Consider the following 18625-nt stretch of genomic DNA (forward strand, 5'->3'; position numbering starts at 1 on the left):
CACGCTAACATCCGCGTGCGGATCCCAGGCTCGTGGGGTCTGGGGGACGGCCCAGCGGCGGCGGAGGCGGACGCGGAACGGGCGGGTACAAGGGTGGGAAGCGCGCGGGGGGTGCGGCGCCGGGTCCACCGACACTGCCGCGCCAATTCCAGGTGCGTCACGGCGGGGCGGGGCCAGTGTGCGGTTCCACCCCTCGGCTGGGCCCCGCTCTCCTGGTAGGCCACGCCCTCATCAACAGGCCACGCCCCATATAAACCACGCCCAGCCAAGGCCCAGCCTCCCCGAGTAGGCCCCGCCCTCCACAGTGTTGTCTTGGTCTCGGGCCTTGCGCTTACTTGATTAGGGCCTGCCTCCCACCACTCAGGCCCAAGATGGTGGTGAGCCCCAACCCCCTTGAATGCTGAGCCGTGCCTGGGGGTCGCCGGGCCTGGGGTCCACGGAGTCGCTTCCGGGCACCGAGCCTCAGCATGTGCATCTGGAAGATGGGGAGGCGATGCTGGCCTGGAGGGTCTCCCAGGGTGTCTGCCTTTTCCCGGGGGTACTTCCGGGACTGATTGTGTTCCGGGCTGACGTCCATGAGGCTCCTCCAGCAGGCATCCTGTCTACCTGTAGCTCAGGGTGGACCCTCCTGACCACTCCTGACCAGATGGTTATTCCCGCATTTCACGGAGGCCGAGTAGCTTGTCAAGGTCACATACATATTGGGAGTGTCTGGCTCTGGTGGGGGCATGGGGCACCTTGCTGCACTGGGGATATTCATGGTCACTCGGTCTGGGCGCCCCACCTGGGGCTGCTGAGTAGGAGTGAGCCCCTGCTCTGAAGGAGACAGTGGGGATCAGCTCTCCCCAAGGAGGGGTTACCCAATCCTGGTCATTTGTTCTCTCCTGGCCCATCCTGAGTACAGATCAGGTGGGAGAGCTCTGGAGGGGAGCCCGCCCTTCATTGTCACTAGAGAGGTCTGCACTCAGGTGCCTGCTTGGGAGCACTGGGGCTTGCCCTTTCTGTCCCACCACCTATCTAGTGGCCCCTATGGGAGGGTCTGAGGAGCCTGAATATGAAGGCTGGGAAAGGAGGCACCTACTTGCTTCTTTCTTTGTTTTGTTAATCCTCACCCGAGGATACTTTTTTTCATTGATTTTTAGGGAGAGTGGAAGGGAGAGGGAGAGAGACAGAGACAGAGAAACATCGATGTGAGAGACACATTGATTGGTTGCCTCCTGCACATGCCCCAACCAGGGCTGGGGATGTGCCTTCAACCAAGGTACATGCCCTTGACTGGAATTGAACCTGGGACCCTTCAGTCCGCAGGCCAGTGCTCTATCCACTGAGCCAAACTGGTTAGGGCGACATGCTTGCTTCTTGAGCATGTCCTTTGTTCCAGGAAAGCAGACATGATCCCTATTTTCCTGGAACTTACTATCAAATGGGCAGACAGATTATTTTTAAAGTGTATAGAAAATTAAAAGTCATGAAGGAGCTCATAAGTCTCGAGAGCAGGGAGTGGCCTGTCCTGCAGAATCCTGGGTAGTAGGACAGAGCAGGGAGGTCTGAGAAGGCTGTGTGGGGAGTTTTCATGGCTCTCTGGGGGAGCTGAGGAGCACTGGGCTTTAAGCAGCAGCTTCTAAAGATTAGATTGAGCTCTTAACTCATCACTGGCACGTGGGGAGAGTGGAGGGTGGCCAAGACTGGACAGAGGAGTCCAGTCAGGGCCTGTTGTGGCCGTGCAGGTGTGTGGGGACTTTTGCCTGACCTGTAAGGATGGCAGCACTAACAGGTTAGCAGTGTTTCGTGGGATTCTCCACCTGTGAGGTTCAGCATGGCCTGTTTAACCTTAAGTGAATAAACGAGTGAAATTAGTTCAGTCCCTCAGGGGGTACTCGCCCATTTCACATGCTCCGTAGCCCAGTGTGGCCAGTGCCCACATTTTTGGACAGCTTAGAGAATGCTTTCATCCTTGGATAAAGTTCTACCAACAGTGCTGGTTTGCACTACCCAGTGCAGATTTCAGAGTAAGGTGGGGAAAGATCAAAGAGGACCCCAGGGTTGGACTGGGTGGCTGTGGTGGAGTAATCTAGACTGGAGGGTCTGGGTATCTTAATCCTTGTCCTCTTCAAACCCTAGCAGAAAGAGAAGACGAAGTGGGCTTATTATCTGTCGACTTCAGGATCAAAGCCCAGCAGGTAGATTTGTGTGCCTCTCCTGAGAAGTCCATGTCCTTGTGTTTCAGGTATCGAGAACCTTCCTTGTGAACTTCAGAGGAACTTCCAGCTGATGCGTGAGCTGGACCAGAGGACAGAAGGTGGGCTCAGGCCTTCAGTACATCGGGGGAGAGGAGGCACCAGGATCCTGGGGTGGCACTGGGTGACCAGCCTATGCAGTGGGGCTGTGGGGCCTAGCCCTAGGCTATGTCTTCGGATGGTGTCTAGAGAGAGTTGCTGATACTTTAAACCAAACTTAGTTTCTTGGATTCTTTTTTTAAAAATTTTTTTAAAATATATTTTATTGAGTTTTTACAGAGAGGAAGGGAGAGGGATAGACAGAAACATCGATCAGCTGCCTCCTGCACACCCCACACTGGGGATGTGCCCACAACCAAAGCACATGCCCTTGACTGGAATCGAACCTGGGACCCTTCAGTCCGCATGCCGATGCTCTATCCACTGAGCCAAACCAGCCAGGGCAGGCATCTAAATCTTTAGGGTGGGTACCTAAGAGTAGTATGCCAGGTCTTAGGTAAGGTGAGCACACACTTCATTGTTCAGATAGAGACTTTTACGACTCAGAACAGACATGATGCATGCTCCTGGGACAGCAGTCATATGCAGAACTGTCCTGGGCACCTTGCCCTGGCTGGAGCCTCTGCTCAGCTCCGAGATGCCACACTGTCTATAGACACACTGCCTTAGACACGTTGCCTGTGGAGTGCTGTGCCCCCGTGTCCCCACCTACAGTGCTTCGGGGTGCTTGTCAGTCACTTGCCGACACTTGGTGTTGTCAGGCTTCATTGTTGCCCATCTGGTGAGCCTGTTCTGGCATCTCAAGCAGGGACTAGCTTTCAGCCATTTCTCTATCAGATAAGAAAGCGGAGATTGACATCCTGGCCGCAGAGTACATCTCCACAGTGAAGACTCTGTCCCCAGAGCAGCGGGTAGAGCATCTGCAGAAGATCCAGAGTGCCTACAGCAAGTGCAAGGAGTATAGCGATGACAAGGTGCAGCTGGCCATGCAAACCTACGAGATGGTGAGAAACAGCTGGGGGCTGGGGACAGTTCAGGCTCTGGCAGAGTGATGCTTCCAGAGGAGTACAAATGGGGGGTGTCATTCATCCCAGACCATGACTGTGTCTTGTTTTCTCTGCTCTTTTGCTTATTTATTTAGCTGGGGAAATAGTCCATTGTTACATATAGATTTTTTAATCAATGTTTTGGTCATCTTTAGGAACAGTCCTAGAATTTGTGTCCTGTTTCCTCCCAAGTAAGCTTCACTAAGAGCTCACGTGGTACCTGGAGTCCTTGTCCCATGAGGCACATGTTGTGTGGCAGATCTCTGTCATCCCTGCAGGCCGTCACCTGACGAATGCCCTTCCCCACCTCCCCAATCAAGCAACAGTGATTTCTTAAAAACCTGAAGAGACTTGTGTTTGAGAAAGAACACTCTAGAAGGAGACCTTAATGCTTGTATTTGGGATTTTGATGCCCCAAGTGCTGCATCTTTGGAGTACGCGGCCTGCTTTCTGAAATGTTAACTTTGATCAGTTGTCATTGAGTCAGATTTTTACTGTGATGCAAAATGAACTTAAGATTATAATTCATTTCCACACGTGGAAGGTACTGTCACTCTTCCCTGGTGGGTGTGACTTCAGGGTGGAACAGGCTCGGCTCATCTTGCTGCCCTGCTTGCAGTGTCTTCTCTCCCTTCCAGCTCATCCAAAGCCAAAGCACTGGAGGAATTTTGTTTTCCTTTTTTTTTTTTTGGTTACTCTGTTTAAGAACCTAATGTTCTTCAGGTTTTTAAGTTAGGACTCGATCTCAAACATCCTCACCCCTAGTCCATTGTGTTTCACAGCTCTCTCTGTCATATTGCCGACTCATGATATTTCCTGAGCAGGATTTATTTGGTTGAGGTGTCACAAAGGACCCTCTTATACACTTTGACATGGTGGCCTCACCTTAGCAGAACTTTGTCAACGGAAGGCTCAGGTAGAGGCTTAGTGCGGAGTGGTTGGCTGGTGCTGGGCTATGACTCCAGGCTGTTTGCTTTCATGTTAAATGTGACTTGATCTTCTGTGCAGGTGGATAAACACATTCGGAGGCTTGATGCAGACCTGGCACGCTTTGAAGCAGACCTGAAAGACAAGCTGGAGGGTAGCGACTTTGAGAGCTCTGGAGGACGAGGGTTAAAAAGCAAGTCTATCCATTTTTCTTTATTCTGTTACTTTTAACTATGGAGTTTTGAAGAATTGTCCGATAAATATGTTAGGAACCTGTCAGTAAATATCATTTTTGGGTATACCTTGTCCTGCTTTAATGAATTCTGTGACAGTAATTGAGTCTGCGTTGTCTTTCAGAAGGTCGAAGCCAGAAAGAAAAGAGAAGTTCCCGGGGGCGAGGCAGAAGGACCTCAGAAGAAGACACTCCAAAGAAAAAGCAGCATAAAGGAGGGGGAGGCCTTTTTTCTTTTCTATTTTCCCCCAAAGCACACCATTAGTATTTGCTAGATCTAAATACCAGTGACAGCCACCCTTGAGGAAGTGCTTACCACGCCCAGCATGGCTGTAGTTCTGTGGACTTTTCGTGTGTCAGTCTGTCAGTCCCTTAAGCAGCCAAGGTGAGCAGCGTGGTAGGCAGTGATTCCCAGGGAGTGCACCTGCCCCTGCCTGGTGGCCCATCTGCAAGAGCATCAGGCTGGATACACAGCCCCTTCTCTGAGCATATGCCTGCCTCTCGAGTGACGTAACAGTGTGTATTCACAGTTGGGGCTAAGCCACTGTTTAGTTGCTGCCTATGTATCACTTGATCATTTCATATATAAATATATTTTGTATATATTCATTATTGTGATTGCATTTATTAAACACACATGTCGATTTTTACTGTGATGCAAAATGAACTTAAGATTATAATTCATTTCCACACGTGGAAGGTACTGTCACTCTTCCCTGGTGGGTGTGACTTCAGGGTGGAACAGGCTTGGCTCATCTTGCTGCCCTGCTTGCAGTGTCTTCTCTCCCTTCCAGCTCATCCAAAGCCAAAGAGCACTGGAGATTTTGTTTTCCTTTTTTTTTTTTTGGTTACTCTGTTTAAGAACCTAATGTTCTTCAGGTTTTTAAGTTAGGACTCGATCTCAAACATCCTCACCCCTAGTCCATTGTGTTTCACAGCTCTCTCTGTCATATTGCCGACTCATGATATTTCCTGAGCAGGATTTATTTGGTTGAGGTGTCACAAAGGACCCTCTTATACACTTTGACATGGTGGCCTCACCTTAGCAGAACTTTGTCAACGGAAGGCTCAGGTAGAGGCTTAGTGCGGAGTGGTTGGCTGGTGCTGGGCTATGACTCCAGGCTGTTTGCTTTCATGTTAAATGTGACTTGATCTTCTGTGCAGGTGGATAAACACATTCGGAGGCTTGATGCAGACCTGGCACGCTTTGAAGCAGACCTGAAAGACAAGCTGGAGGGTAGCGACTTTGAGAGCTCTGGAGGACGAGGGTTAAAAAGCAAGTCTATCCATTTTTCTTTATTCTGTTACTTTTAACTATGGAGTTTTGAAGAATTGTCCGATAAATATGTTAGGAACCTGTCAGTAAATATCATTTTTGGGTATACCTTGTCCTGCTTTAATGAATTCTGTGACAGTAATTGAGTCTGCGTTGTCTTTCAGAAGGTCGAAGCCAGAAAGAAAAGAGAAGTTCCCGGGGGCGAGGCAGAAGGACCTCAGAAGAAGACACTCCAAAGAAAAAGAAGCATAAAGGAGGGTGAGGCCTTTTTTCTTTTCTATTTTCCCCCAAAGCACACCATTAGTATTTGCTAGATCTAAATACCAGTGACAGCCACCCTTGAGGAAGTGCTTACCACGCCCAGCATGGCTGTAGTTCTGTGGACTTTTCGTGTGTCAGTCTGTCAGTCCCTTAAGCAGCCAAGGTGAGCAGCGTGGTAGGCAGTGATTCCCAGGGAGTGCACCTGCCCCTGCCTGGTGGCCCATCTGCAAGAGCATCAGGCTGGATACACAGCCCCTTCTCTGAGCATATGCCTGCCTCTCGAGTGACGTAACAGTGTGTATTCACAGTTGGGGCTAAGCCACTGTTTAGTTGCTGCCTATGTATCACTTGATCATTTCATATATAAATATATTTTGTATATACTCATTATTGTGATTGCATTTATTAAACACACATGTCATTTAACTTGACCTTGAAGATGCTTCATTTAAAGCCTCCCACCTGGTGCCCTCCCCTGTACTGTAGTGTTGCTTCTCAGAAGTATTTGGACTAAAGAGAATCTGGTAAAATGCCAGCTGGCTTCTGTGGAGATGATTCTGACAGTTATGGGGAGAGGTCTGAAGAGTTAGATCTTGAAAGAAAAAGGAAAATTTTGGTTATTAAATCTGGTGTTTAAACTTTCATCTTTTAAAAACACCCAGATGCCAACCTTTGTATTGTAAAGCACTACAGGGATGCAGAACACGACACGGAGCAAATGTAGTGTAATGAGTTGCTGTGAGAGGCGTGTCCTTTGAAATGCCTGTCGGGACCATAACCTCCTCACTCTGCCCCAAACCAACATAACCCACATATATATATAGTGTGTGCCCTACTTGTTCTTTGTAGTTTTTTCCCCCACGAGTACACTCTGGACATTAAACTTTGAGATGGACTTGATTAAGGAGCTAGAGGCCGATACATGAGATTAGGCCTTCGCAGTCGTGGTGGTTGCCTTGTTCCCTCGGCTACAGCCCCGGCTTCGTCCTGAAGGTTGTTGTGCTGTTTGGCCGTTCAGTTGATTTGCACATTATGCTTTTATTATTATAGATAATTTACGTACAATAAGATTTTCTCATTTTAAGTATATAGTTTGATTTTTTTTTAAATTATGAGAATTATTTGGGCTTTTTGTATCTTTTTGAGTCAGTTTTGATAATGTGTCTACAAAGATTTGTTGTTTCTTGTAAGTTGTCAGACTTACTGACATCAGGTTGTTTATAATATTGTGATTCTTCTGATGTAGGATTTGTGTAGATGACTGCTCTTTCAGACCTGACAGTGGCAATTTATGATTTATGTCTTCTCTCATTTTGTCTTGAGAACTAGCTTTTGGTTTCATTGATCCCTACCCCCCCTCCTGTTTTCTTTTGTATTTAGAGAGAGTAGAAAGGAGGGAGGGAGGGAGAGAGAGAAGGAGAGAGAGAGAGAGATAGAGAGAGAGAAACATGGATATGAGAGTGGCACATCAATTGGTTGCCTCCTGCATGCTCCCTGACTTTGGGGCTGGGGATTAAACCTGGAACCCAGGTATGTGCCCTTGACCAGGAATCTAACCCGAGACCCATCAGTGTGCGGGCTGATACTCAAACCGCTGAGCAACACTGGCCATGGCACCCCTCTGTTTTCTGTTGCATTTATTTCTGCTCTTATTATTTCCTTCCTACTAAGCTACTTAAATTTACTTTGCTTTTTAAAAAATATATATTTTTATTGATTTCAGAGAGGAAGGGAGAGGAAGAGAGTGAGAGAGAAACATCAGTGATGAGAGGGAACCATTGATTGGCTGCCTCCTGCACGTTGGACTGAGCCTGCAACCCAGGCATGTGCCCCTGACCAGAATCGAACCTGGGACCCTTTGGTCCACAGGCTGACACTCGATCCACTGAGCCAAATCGGCCATGGCTTTTCTTTACTTTTTCTAGCTAGAAGTAGCTTAGATCTTTGATTTTTATATCTTCCTTTTCTAACAAGTATTTAAGGCTGTAAGTTTTCTTCTAATTTTGGTTTTAGCTACATCTCACAAATTTTGATATATATATTTTTTAATTCCATTAAAAACATTTAAAATTTTCCTTGGTGGTTTTTCTTTGACCCATAGCTTATGTGTGAGTAGATTTCTAAGTTTCCAAGTAATTTGGGGTTTTCCATATAACTTTCTGATTTCAATTTCTATTTTTGTTATGATCAGAGAACATTCTATAATTTAAATCTTCTATAGTTGATTAAGACTTGTGTTATGGGTTATGGTTTGTCTTGCTGAACATTCCATATCCACTTGAAAAGAATATGTATTTTACTGTCGTTGGGTGGAGTGTTCTATAAATGTGAATTCAATGGCTAGGTTAATAGTGTTGTTCAGTTTTTTGTATTCTTACTAGTGTTCTGTTTAGTTTATGAACTATTGAGAGAGGATTGTTGAAATCTCCAACTCTAATTATGGATTTATCTGTTTCTCCTTTCTGGTCTGTCAGTTTTTGCTTCATGTATTTTGAAGCTCTGTTACTTGGTTCTACATGAGCATTTAGTTTTTTTTAAAAAAAGGTAATTGACTTCTTTATCATTATGAAATTTATTTCTTTATTCCTTGTAATGTTCTTTGTTTTGAAGTCTGCTCTGTCTGATATTACTACAGCCCCTCCCACTGTCTGATGGTGAGTTTTTGATGGTGTATGTTTCCTTTTTCATCCTTTTACTTCCAACATGTGTATGTTTTTGTATTTAGAGTGGGTTTCTTGAAGGCAGCAAGTAGTTGCGTCTTGCTTTTTCATCTAATCTGATAATCTCCGCCTTTTAGTGCAATATTTAGATTGTTCAGATGTTGTTGTTTTTTTAACAGATGTTTAATATAAGAACCTACACACATATTCTTCCTTCCTGCTCCTGTTCTTGGTGTTATTGTCAGAATTTTTACTTCTACATGTGACAAGCCTCACAATATATCTGTTATTATTTCAGGTCAAACCATTGATTATCTTGAATAGATTTTAATCCATTGTATGCCATAAGCATCCTTTTTAGGGGACTCCAATTACATGTATGTTATTTAGCTTGACATTTTCCCACAGATTACGGAGGCTCTGCTTATTTTCTTACCTGTGTTTTTTTTTCTGTGCTCAGTTTAGACAATTTCTATTTCTTTGTCTTCAAGTTCTTTTCTCTTGGTATCTAATTGAATTTTAGTCTCCTTTAATGAATCATTCATTTAATATATTTTCTCAAGAAGTTCTATTTGTTTGTTTTTTATTTTCATTTAGTTATTTTTAAAAAATACATATCTTTATTGATTTCAGAGAGGAGAGGAGAGGGAGAGAGAGATAGAAACATCAATGATGAGAGGGAACCATCGATTGGCTGTCTCCTGCACACCCCACACTGGGGATCCAGCCTGCAACCCGGGCATGTGCCCTGATGGTATCAAACCATGACCTCCGGGTTCATAGGTTGATGCTCAACCACTGAGCCATGCTGGCTGGGCTATTAGTTATTTTTAAAATGTTTTTATTGCTTTTTAGAGAGAGAGGAAAGAAGAGGGAGAGAGAAATAGAAACATCGATGAGAGAGAAATAGGGACTGGATGCCCCCTAGTGGGGATTGAGCCCACATCACGGGCATGTGCCCTGACTGGGACCTCTTGGTTCATGGGTCGGTGCTCAACCACTGAGCCATACTGGTTAGGCTGTTTCCTTGCCTGGCCGTGCTGTCTCTGGCAAGGCAGGAGCTGTGTGTGGACCGGGGACAGTTCCTCCTGTGGCCCAATCCCAAAGCTTGGATGAGCAGCCACCCCTGCTGGAGGGCTGCCCCCTATGTTCACGGGAATTAGCTTGGAGGACAGTTCTGGTGTCCAGTCAGGCCCGAGCGAGCACCTCAGGCAGTGGGGTTGCCTGGTCTGCTCGAGGGACAGGCTTGGCAACTTCCTATGTGCTTCCCTCCAGGGGTAGCGTGAGCACCCACCACCCTGGAGCCCCCTCTGGTGAGACTGGAGAGGGGGTGGCTCAGGACCAATCCCCAGGTCTGATTGCTGGCGAGGTGGTGACCTTGCCAGGTGGTGCCCTAAGTCCCTCTAGCTTCTCTTGCTGCCACCCACATCTGGCCGGTGCCCTTGAACAAGGAGCCAGTGTCGTAGCCTGAGGACTGCTGTGACTATTGCCTGAAGCCGTGTTAAAGCACATGGATGGGGCAGGTTCTTGTGACATTTATGATTTTCAGATCTAAAGAAAAAATCCTGTCTATTCCCAGAGACAGAGTAGAAGGAGGAGACTCAGATGTGCCTGGAGCCTGCATGGGTGGCACTCATGCTGGGGGGTGGGCAGCACATACGGGGCATCATGTGGCACGCTGGGGGCATTATGGAGCTTGGTATGTGACCACAAAGGCACAAAACCTTCCTAGACCGGAACAGGTAAGGGGGGGTTCCCCTTGGGAAGCAGACTTCTCATGTCACCCACGTCATGATGTCAGTTGTCCTGGCCTGCCACTTGCTCAGCTTCCCCTCTGCCCTGTTGCCCTGTGAATTAGTGAACATAGCACGTGTGTGTTCAGTGAACATGTGTGTTCTCTCTCTGGGGGCAGGTCTCTGTACTGATGGGAATATACTGTCTGTGTAACTTGCAGCTTTATTTAAAAAATACTGAAACACATTAAGAGTAAATGCCCTAATCCCGTGGTCGGCAAACCGCGGCTCACGAGCCACATGCGGCTCTTTGGCCCCTTGAGTGTGGCTCTTCCACAAAATACCACGTGCAGGTGCGCACGTACAGTGCGGTTGACACTTCATGGCTCATGCGCAGAAGTCGGCATTTTGTGGAAGAACGACACTTAAGGGGCCAAAGAGCCGCATGTGGCTTGCGAGCCGCGGGTTGCCGACCACTGCCCTAGTCCCTTCCCTGTAACAGGTGGACGTCTGTCCCATCACCCGCTGCAGAGCTGTGGGATTGGAGGGAGGTGTGGGCACGGTGGTATCCTGGCTGGGCCATGGGTTAGACCAGCCGTGGGCAAACTACGGCCCGCGGGCCGGATCTGGCCCGTTTGAAATGAATAAAACTAACAAAAAAAAGACCGTACCCTTTTATGTAATGATGTTTACTTTGAATTTATATTAGTTCACACAAACACTCCATCCATGCTTTTGTTCCAGCCCTCCGGTCCAGTTTAAGAACCCATTGTGGCCCTCGAGTCAAAAAGTTTGCCCACCCCTGGGTTAGACACCCTGAGGGGAACTGAGGGGGGATGGCAACAGGCCTGCCTCCCAGGTGGGTGGGGAGGGTGGCTGTGGTCAGAAGTATCCCTGCTGATGGGTGGACAGAGGGGGACTCCTGAGATTTAGATCTTGGAGGGTGAAGGGGAGCTGGTGGGCTTCATGGGTTTTGGGGTGAGGAAGATACGTGGGGATGTTAGGGGGAACTCACAAGCCATTGTCATGGGAGGGATGGAGAGAGAGCTGGTGGGGGCAGGCCTCCCGGGGTGGAGGTGAGCCCTGGGTCGACCCGGGGTGGAGGTGAGTCCTGGGAGCAGGTCCTATCCAGGTGGAGGGACTGAGGCAGGATGGCTTCATGTGCCCAAGTGGGCTGGATCCCGAAGCCGGAATGTGAATGCGCCTTTGCCTCCACTACCAGTCAGGTATCACAGGGGCAATGTGGTCCCATCTAACTGCTGCTCAACACTGTTGTGTCCATGTAGGTCGGAGTTCACTGACACTATCCTGTCTGTGCATCCCTCTGATGTGCTGGACATGCCCGTGGACCCCAACGAGCCCACCTACTGCCTCTGCCACCAGGTGTCCTATGGGGAGATGATTGGCTGTGACAATCCAGATGTGAGTGTTGGGCATGCTGCAATGGGGTTCTGCCGCAAGATGTGGGGCCTTGAGATGGGAAGCCGGACGCTGCAGCATCCCCCTGTGGGACCATGGGCAGGGTCCTGTACCATGTGGGCTGGGGTGGGGAGGGGTGAGGGGACGGTGGGGTGGGATGGGGAGGTGGCAGACTCTCTGTGTCTGGCACACAGCAAGTTACATGCTCACTGCAGCTCTCCACCTCTCCCCTGCTGCCTTGCAGTGTCCGATCGAGTGGTTTCACTTTGCCTGTGTAGACCTGACCACGAAGCCCAAAGGAAAATGGTCAGTATGCTGCTCTGTCTCCTTCCCGAGCATGAGGTGGGGGTGGCTGGGCCTAGTAACCGTCCCTGCTCTGGCCCCCGGTGCTCTGGGTGTGGGTTTGGGGATCTGGCTGTGTCACACACTGGTCCTGTGTCCCTGGCCAAGTTGATGAGGGTCATTTGCTGCCCACCTCACCTGGGGCATCTTCTATTATATTTGCAAAACACCTGCATTTCTGTTGCTCTATGTAATGGCCCTTCTGACTCTTCCGGGTGAGGTAGGGACAGTCCTAAATACAATGAGAAACGAGGGGCTCTTTCCACTGGGGAAGCTTTCAGAGAAGATGAGGAGCACAGTATTAAACGGATGGGACAGGCAGGCGGGTGCTCTGCCTGGTCAGGGACTTACATGCTCTGGACTGAGCCCCTCCTATTCATCCTGGTATTTAGTTGTCTCTATGATGCCATTTAAGTACAAACCTGGTTTTGTTTAGTTGTGCTAAAGACAGGCGTGTTCTAGGCTGCAGTTGTGGAGATGTCACCCTCCCTGGTTGTGTATGTGACACATTTGCTGTATGCAGACAGGGACTAGATGCCCTGAGGACAGTCTGCCTTATCCTGGGTCCTGGGTGGATGACAGCAGGGCCGGGTGCGGTGCTCAGTGTCTCAGCCTGTGCGGTCTTGTCCCGGCAGGGGCTCCCTGGGCACCGGGATGCACCAGCAAGTCTGAGATGTGATGCAGCAGCCCTGACAGTGCCCTTTAGCCGGGGTGATGGGAATGTGATGGGACTGTGGTCAGGGCCCTGGCTGATCAGGGTGACCCTTTGGGCTTCAGGAGGCCAATCCATAGGGCAGGCTTGGCCAGTGATGACGGGGAGCTCCTGAGCTGATGGAAGGGACATGAGGCAGGAGGGGTTTGATTAGAGTTTGATTCTGGACATGCTGTATTTGAGTTGTTTGTGGAGCTCCTGGTGGAAGTTTCCTACCAGGCCTTGGAAAAGAGTTTTGCCTCTGGGAGAATAGGCAGAGCCTGAGGCATGTTGGGGACCCAACCCGGCTATCCTCCTCCTGATTTCTTTGGGGCCTTTTTATTTTTATATATTTTTAATGATTTCAGAGAGGAAGGGAGAGGGAGAAAGAGAGATAGAAACATCAATGATGAGAGAGAATCATTGATTGGCTGCCTCCTGCATGCCCCCCTACTGGGGATTGAGCCCATAACCTGGGCTTGTGCCCTGACCAGGAATCGAACCAGGACCTCCTGGTTCATAAGTCAATGTTCAACCACTGAGCCACGCTGGCTGTACATCTTTGTGGTCTTTTTAGAGATCACTGAGTGTGCAGGCTTCTTGGTCAGTGAGATGTGAGCTGATAGCTGTGCTTGTGCTGTGTGTGCCGTGTGTGAGCATGATGCTGGGCGCTGCTTCTTCAGGGCTCAGCTAGGGCATGGACAGTTGGCAGGCAGGGGCCAGGGGCAGGGGTAGGGTCAGGGGGCAGGCAGGGCAAGGGGCCAGAGGGTAGGGTAGGGTCAGGGGCGGGCAGGGGGCAGAGGTAGGGTTGGGGCCGGCTCTGTACTAGGGTAGGGGCCAGAGGGCAGGGACAGGGGCAAGAGCAGGGACCGAGGCTTCCTCAGGGCCCATTCACTAGCGTAGACCTGGCCTGGTTGAGCTCAGCTACACGGTTATGAGCTTCCTTCTGATAGGGGGCTCAGGAGGGCTGAGGTGGACAGCAGTTTGGACTGTCCCTTGTGTCCCTGTGTGCTGCCATGGTCTAGGAGTGACTGAGAAAGTGCTCTGTGTTGGAGACTCTGGAACTTGCTTGCGCAGGGTCACCTGACCAGTCTGCAGGATGGGCTGGGAGCCTGTGGCCTGCCTGGTCGGCGTGCACGTCATCCTGCACCCACACTGGGCCACCAGCTCGACAGCAGGTGTTGTTTCTGTTTTGGTCAAGAGGAATGCTCATGTCTGAAAGCAGTTTTGCTGATTGATTTGTATCTATTTGAAAACAGCCAGGCTAGATAGAGCGACTTGCTTAGGAGATTTTTCCTGGTGGGAGAGCTGTGCCCTGTGTTTGTGGGTCTCTATTCTGGTTCTGGTGCTGTTTCACCGAGAGGCAGGGTCTGGGCCTCCCGAGTGCTGGCAGAAATCTGCAAAGGGCTAACACTGTCTCTCTTATCACAGGTTCTGTCCTCGGTGTGTCCAGGAGAGGAGGAAGAAGAAGTAAGGAAGAGCTGACACCGGGGCCAGAAGAGCAAGTTGATACACTCCTTTATTCACGTTGCAATATTTTACCTTCATCTTAAAGCTACCTTGTTTTGAATGATATTTAATAATTCAGTGGCCAGTTGTAATTCTGGATATTCCTAAAATCAACAAGAACCCACCTGAGCCCTGTTTGCACAGAGGAGGGATCTTATGGGGACTTGCCACAGTGACTTTGTTCTTGTGACTTTTTGTACAGACCCAGCACTGAGCACAGCAGCCCCACGAGCCCGAATGACTCCGTGGATGTATGCGTGCGGTGTGCTGGGTGCGGTGGGATGTGCCAGCTGGGAGCAGATACTGCCATCACTTTGCAGCTAGAGGTGTGAGCCTTATGTGGTCTGCAGTTTCCTGGGCTTCCCCTGAGAGCCCACACCACTGTATGCACATTGGCCACGCTGAGTGCACGGGTGTGTAGTCTGGTGGGCGTTGCCGGAAGGCGCCCTGCGACTCGTGCGCTCGGAGCTGGCAGCTGCACAGGAAGGCTGCCCTCTCCCAGAAGGAGGTCTGCTTGGCTGTGCACTGCCTTTTAGTCTGGACTCCCTGAGGTCTCACTGTCTGGAGTAAACGGCTCTGGATGGGCGGATGGGCCGTAGGTTACCACGACCAGCACCAATGAGAAGCAGCATAACAGACTGGCAGATGTTCCATTTCTCTGGGAATTCCGGATGTTTTTACTGTGAAGATGAAATTATTGTAATCGCATGAAGTCTGTTTGTGAAGTGAATCCAGTCTACTAAGAGCTGATTTTGAACCTGTTTCTGTTACACTGGGTCAGCACTTTGGCTCCCAGAGGACTACAATTATGTGATTTGTGAATTTCTTGTGCCACAATAGCAGTTCTGGAATGAAGCTAGGAAACTAGAGTGTACTTTCTGTTTAATCAGCATTCACCAAACTGATTTTGAACTGTCTCTTTGGTACTAGTTGGGGACATGGCATACATTTGGTATGTTGAGATCCACTTGTGATGGTACCTAGAGTGGGGCTTCTGGGAGTGTCCTGGACTCTCCAAGACCCACCCTGTGTGATTCAGACAAGTCAGGGTTCCTTTTACCAGGAAAAAAAAAAAAGACCCAAGAGATAGAATCAAGGTGTGAAATGCCCAGCTTCCGAAGAATCTCGTTCTCTTTGTGAGGAGTGTCCTCTGGAGTGGTCCACCTGCTTCCTTCCCATGGCTGCCTGTACCACATCCTCTCCTAGCTTCCAGTGTTTCACCACGGAGAGGACATAGAGCAGAGGAACTGGTGAAGCTGCATCCTAGACCAGCCCCTCCCTGCAAATGAGTTAATATGTGGCAGTTGGGAGCAGATACCAGCGGGCAGCTGGGGTCCAGCTGGAGTCTGTGGCCCTTAGTGGGTCTTACCCTGCATGGACTGTGTCCAGACTGCTGTCCTTTCTAGAGCTACCTGAGGGAGCAGGACTTGCTTCCAAATGACTGCAGGCGGGCCTCTTCCACTTGTGTGCCCCTTCCAGTCTCGGCTGGAGGTTAGGGTAGGGGTCAGCAGCTGCCACAGCCTGTCCCTGGTAGGTTCCAGGCCTGATGCACTGTCTCAGAACCGATGTCTTCTTGCTGCTCAGGAAGAAGTTGGGGGCGCACCTGTAACTCAGCTGCGTTGGAACATGAAGCCCGCTTGTATTTAGCAACTTAGTTTTACATTGCAGGTGTTTAAAGATTGTGAGGAATCGGTTGTGCAAATTTTTTTTCTTCATTCTTTTACCAGTTTTTGTGGAGAGGATAGGTAAGTACATTAAGTTTGTGATGATTCTTTGGAAGCGAATTTAATATTTGCACTTCATCTTTGAACACACTCACTTGCCACTGGAACACAGTGTGTTTGTGGATGCAGGTTAATGGCTGGCTAGTTTCAGTTGTCACCTGGTTTCCTGAGGCCATGCTCATTTCCTGAGAATGAGACCAACTTCTGTCTTAAGCTTTTGTTTAAAGTTCGATGTTGTCATTTTGCTTGTCACTGTGCAGCTTCCCATGTGTCGGCTTTTTGTAAGTTTCTGTGCTTATCTGTTTCTAGTGTTTACTTTTGCCAGTTACAGTAATATCACCAAAATAATATGCAGACAGCTTTGAAAAAAATGGAAATCATGAGCATGATAGGAAGGTCCCCTGGGATGTTTGGAGAATGCCTGAACGCCACTCCTGACCATTAATACCGTCGGAGTCAGAAAGACAAAAGGGTGGCTTTAGTTGAGAAAGAATGTCAGGCCACCTGGCTGCCTCTGGCCCTGGACGGCTGGAGCACCACAGTGATTTGCTCCCCACAGCTTGGCTGCCCTCGTCCTGGGGTGATTCAGGCTGGAACCCTGTCTGTGCCTGCCAGGTCCCATGTCTGATCCTGACTGAGGACAGCTGTGGAGCCAACCCCATCCCTCAGGTTGCAGGACCTGGGCTGGGCCCAGCAGGTGAGGGCGCGGCCTCCATGGCTGGGGTTTACTGGTAAGGGAAGAAGTGTCTTGTTCAGAGGAGAAGCAGAACCATTTTTCTTATTCTCAGTGCTATGTTTTCACCTACCATTTGAGAAACCTTGTTCTCCAACAGGACACATTTACACTAACAAAAAGTTTTTTAAGCTGAGCTCTGCATCTCTGGCTGTGCTAATGGAGCTGTTGGCTGGGCTGAGGCCTGAGTGACTATCCCCACATGCGGGCTGGGCCCCAGGCAGGTGGACATGAGACTGGACTAGCCAGGGCCTTGGAAGCTGGGTGTACAGCCATGTGTGTGGTGGGACGCATGGGGACACTGGCCAGCTGTGTGTCAGTGCTGTTCCAGGGAGCCACACTGCACTTGCCTCCTGCCCTGTCCCTGGCAGCTCTTGGCAGGGGCTGCTTCAAGCAATAACTGTCCACATGCCACAGCCAAGGCCTGCCCCGTCACAGGATTCGGACACTTCGCATGGGCATTTGAGTTAAGGTTTTCCTCCATTTTTAGTGAACAGTGATTAGTTGTCATTACCTGTGCTGAGAGGCATTTAAGATGGGAAGTCTAAGAAATGTTCTCATTCAGGAGATAGTCCTATGAAGTTTCTTCCTTCATATGTGTTTCGTGGTGTTCACTTTTACCACATTCATCCAAAAAGATGATGCAGCTTTAACATGAATGTTACATTTTATTTTCAAGGAATTATTACCTATGTTCCCTTTGTAAAGGAAATATAATATTGTAAATCTTTTTATTAAATAATGTAAAGATGTATATCTGTATTTTTTGATCATGTTATAGATTATGGATATATTGTTTAATAAACAAAGTATTTTTTTGAACAAACATTAGAGAATACATCATTTTGGAAAATGATAAAACTTCAGCATTGTGTCCAGAGGTGGTGAGTATATCCTGTGTTGAATTTTGAAGGAGATGTGAGGCGAACTGGAGAGTGTTGTTTGCTGGCCATGGGCTTGAGTAAGACCCTGGCCTCACCGTGTTACTGACCAGCTGTGAGCCCCAGCTGTGTTGTAGCGTCAGAAGTTGGTTCCCAGGCTTACAAGAAAGAAGTGTGTGGATGAGAGTGCCATGAGTTGCTGTATGGAGATTTAAAAGTGCTTTGTCTGGAACAGGTTTGCCATCAAGACCTGCAGGGTGTCAAGATCCCTTTGAGGACTAACTAGTTCTTAGGACATTCCTTGAGAGTTAATGGCCGACGTCCAGAAACCCAACGTGGCCACCATGATGGAGGGGCACAGCCTCACTTTCCAGATGAAAATCATTCACAGACCTGGAGTGTACCACAGGCTGTCCGCCTCTGAGCACTCCAAGGGCACTTGTAGCCATTTCTTTGGGTGACTCCCTGGGAAAAGGAAACACCAGCTCTTTGGGGATGGGGCTGGTCATCCACACTAGTTCTGAACTGTCACCAGTTCCCGAGGTCTCAGATGCTGGTCTAATCAGTGGGGCCTACGGCTGTCGTGGCAAGTCACGTTTGTCTGAGTGGTTGTCTCCCCAGGGCCCACCCATGTTAACTGAAACAGACCTGACAGCTGGCGGGATGCCCACAGTAACTGACCTGGGAAGCAAGGGCCGTTAAGGCAGGAAGAGCCAGGTAGAAGTTTCTGGGTTGGCCTGTCCTCTCCCTGCCAAGACAGTGGTGCAGGGGCAAACACGTTCCTGGCCAAGGCTCGGGGCTCCTGGAGAGAGTCCCCTGAGGGCCCGCAGTAGGAGGAGGGAGTGGGCAGTTTCCCGGGGGAGCCAGTCCGGCGGACTGCGGGGGGTCCGGCCTCGGGGAGGGGGTGGGCGTGTGCCGAGACCCTGCCGGGCGGTGCGGAACGCGGGTGGAAGC

The 18625-nt window shown here is 49.4% G+C and overlaps 1 protein-coding gene across 1 annotated transcript in view; it reads left to right on the forward strand.

Moving 5' to 3' along the window:
- Nucleotides 1-17616, forward strand: part of ING5 (inhibitor of growth family member 5) — a 24971-nt gene extending 7355 nt beyond the window's left edge. The window contains exons 2-10 of the mRNA XM_015561816.1: nucleotides 2228-2299; nucleotides 3075-3241; nucleotides 4292-4403; nucleotides 4568-4695; nucleotides 5607-5718; nucleotides 5883-5976; nucleotides 11659-11794; nucleotides 12036-12097; nucleotides 14256-17616. Of these exons, the coding sequence (XP_015417302.1) occupies nucleotides 2228-2299; nucleotides 3075-3241; nucleotides 4292-4403; nucleotides 4568-4695; nucleotides 5607-5718; nucleotides 5883-5976; nucleotides 11659-11794; nucleotides 12036-12097; nucleotides 14256-14298 (926 nt within the window). The 3' untranslated portion in view covers nucleotides 14299-17616. The remainder of the gene's footprint in view (nucleotides 1-2227; nucleotides 2300-3074; nucleotides 3242-4291; nucleotides 4404-4567; nucleotides 4696-5606; nucleotides 5719-5882; nucleotides 5977-11658; nucleotides 11795-12035; nucleotides 12098-14255) is intronic.
- Nucleotides 17617-18625: the final 1009 nt, after the last annotated feature.

This window comes from Myotis davidii, unplaced genomic scaffold, assembly GCF_000327345.1.
Source record: "Myotis davidii unplaced genomic scaffold, ASM32734v1 scaffold370, whole genome shotgun sequence".
Lineage (NCBI taxonomy): Eukaryota > Metazoa > Chordata > Mammalia > Chiroptera > Vespertilionidae > Myotis > Myotis davidii.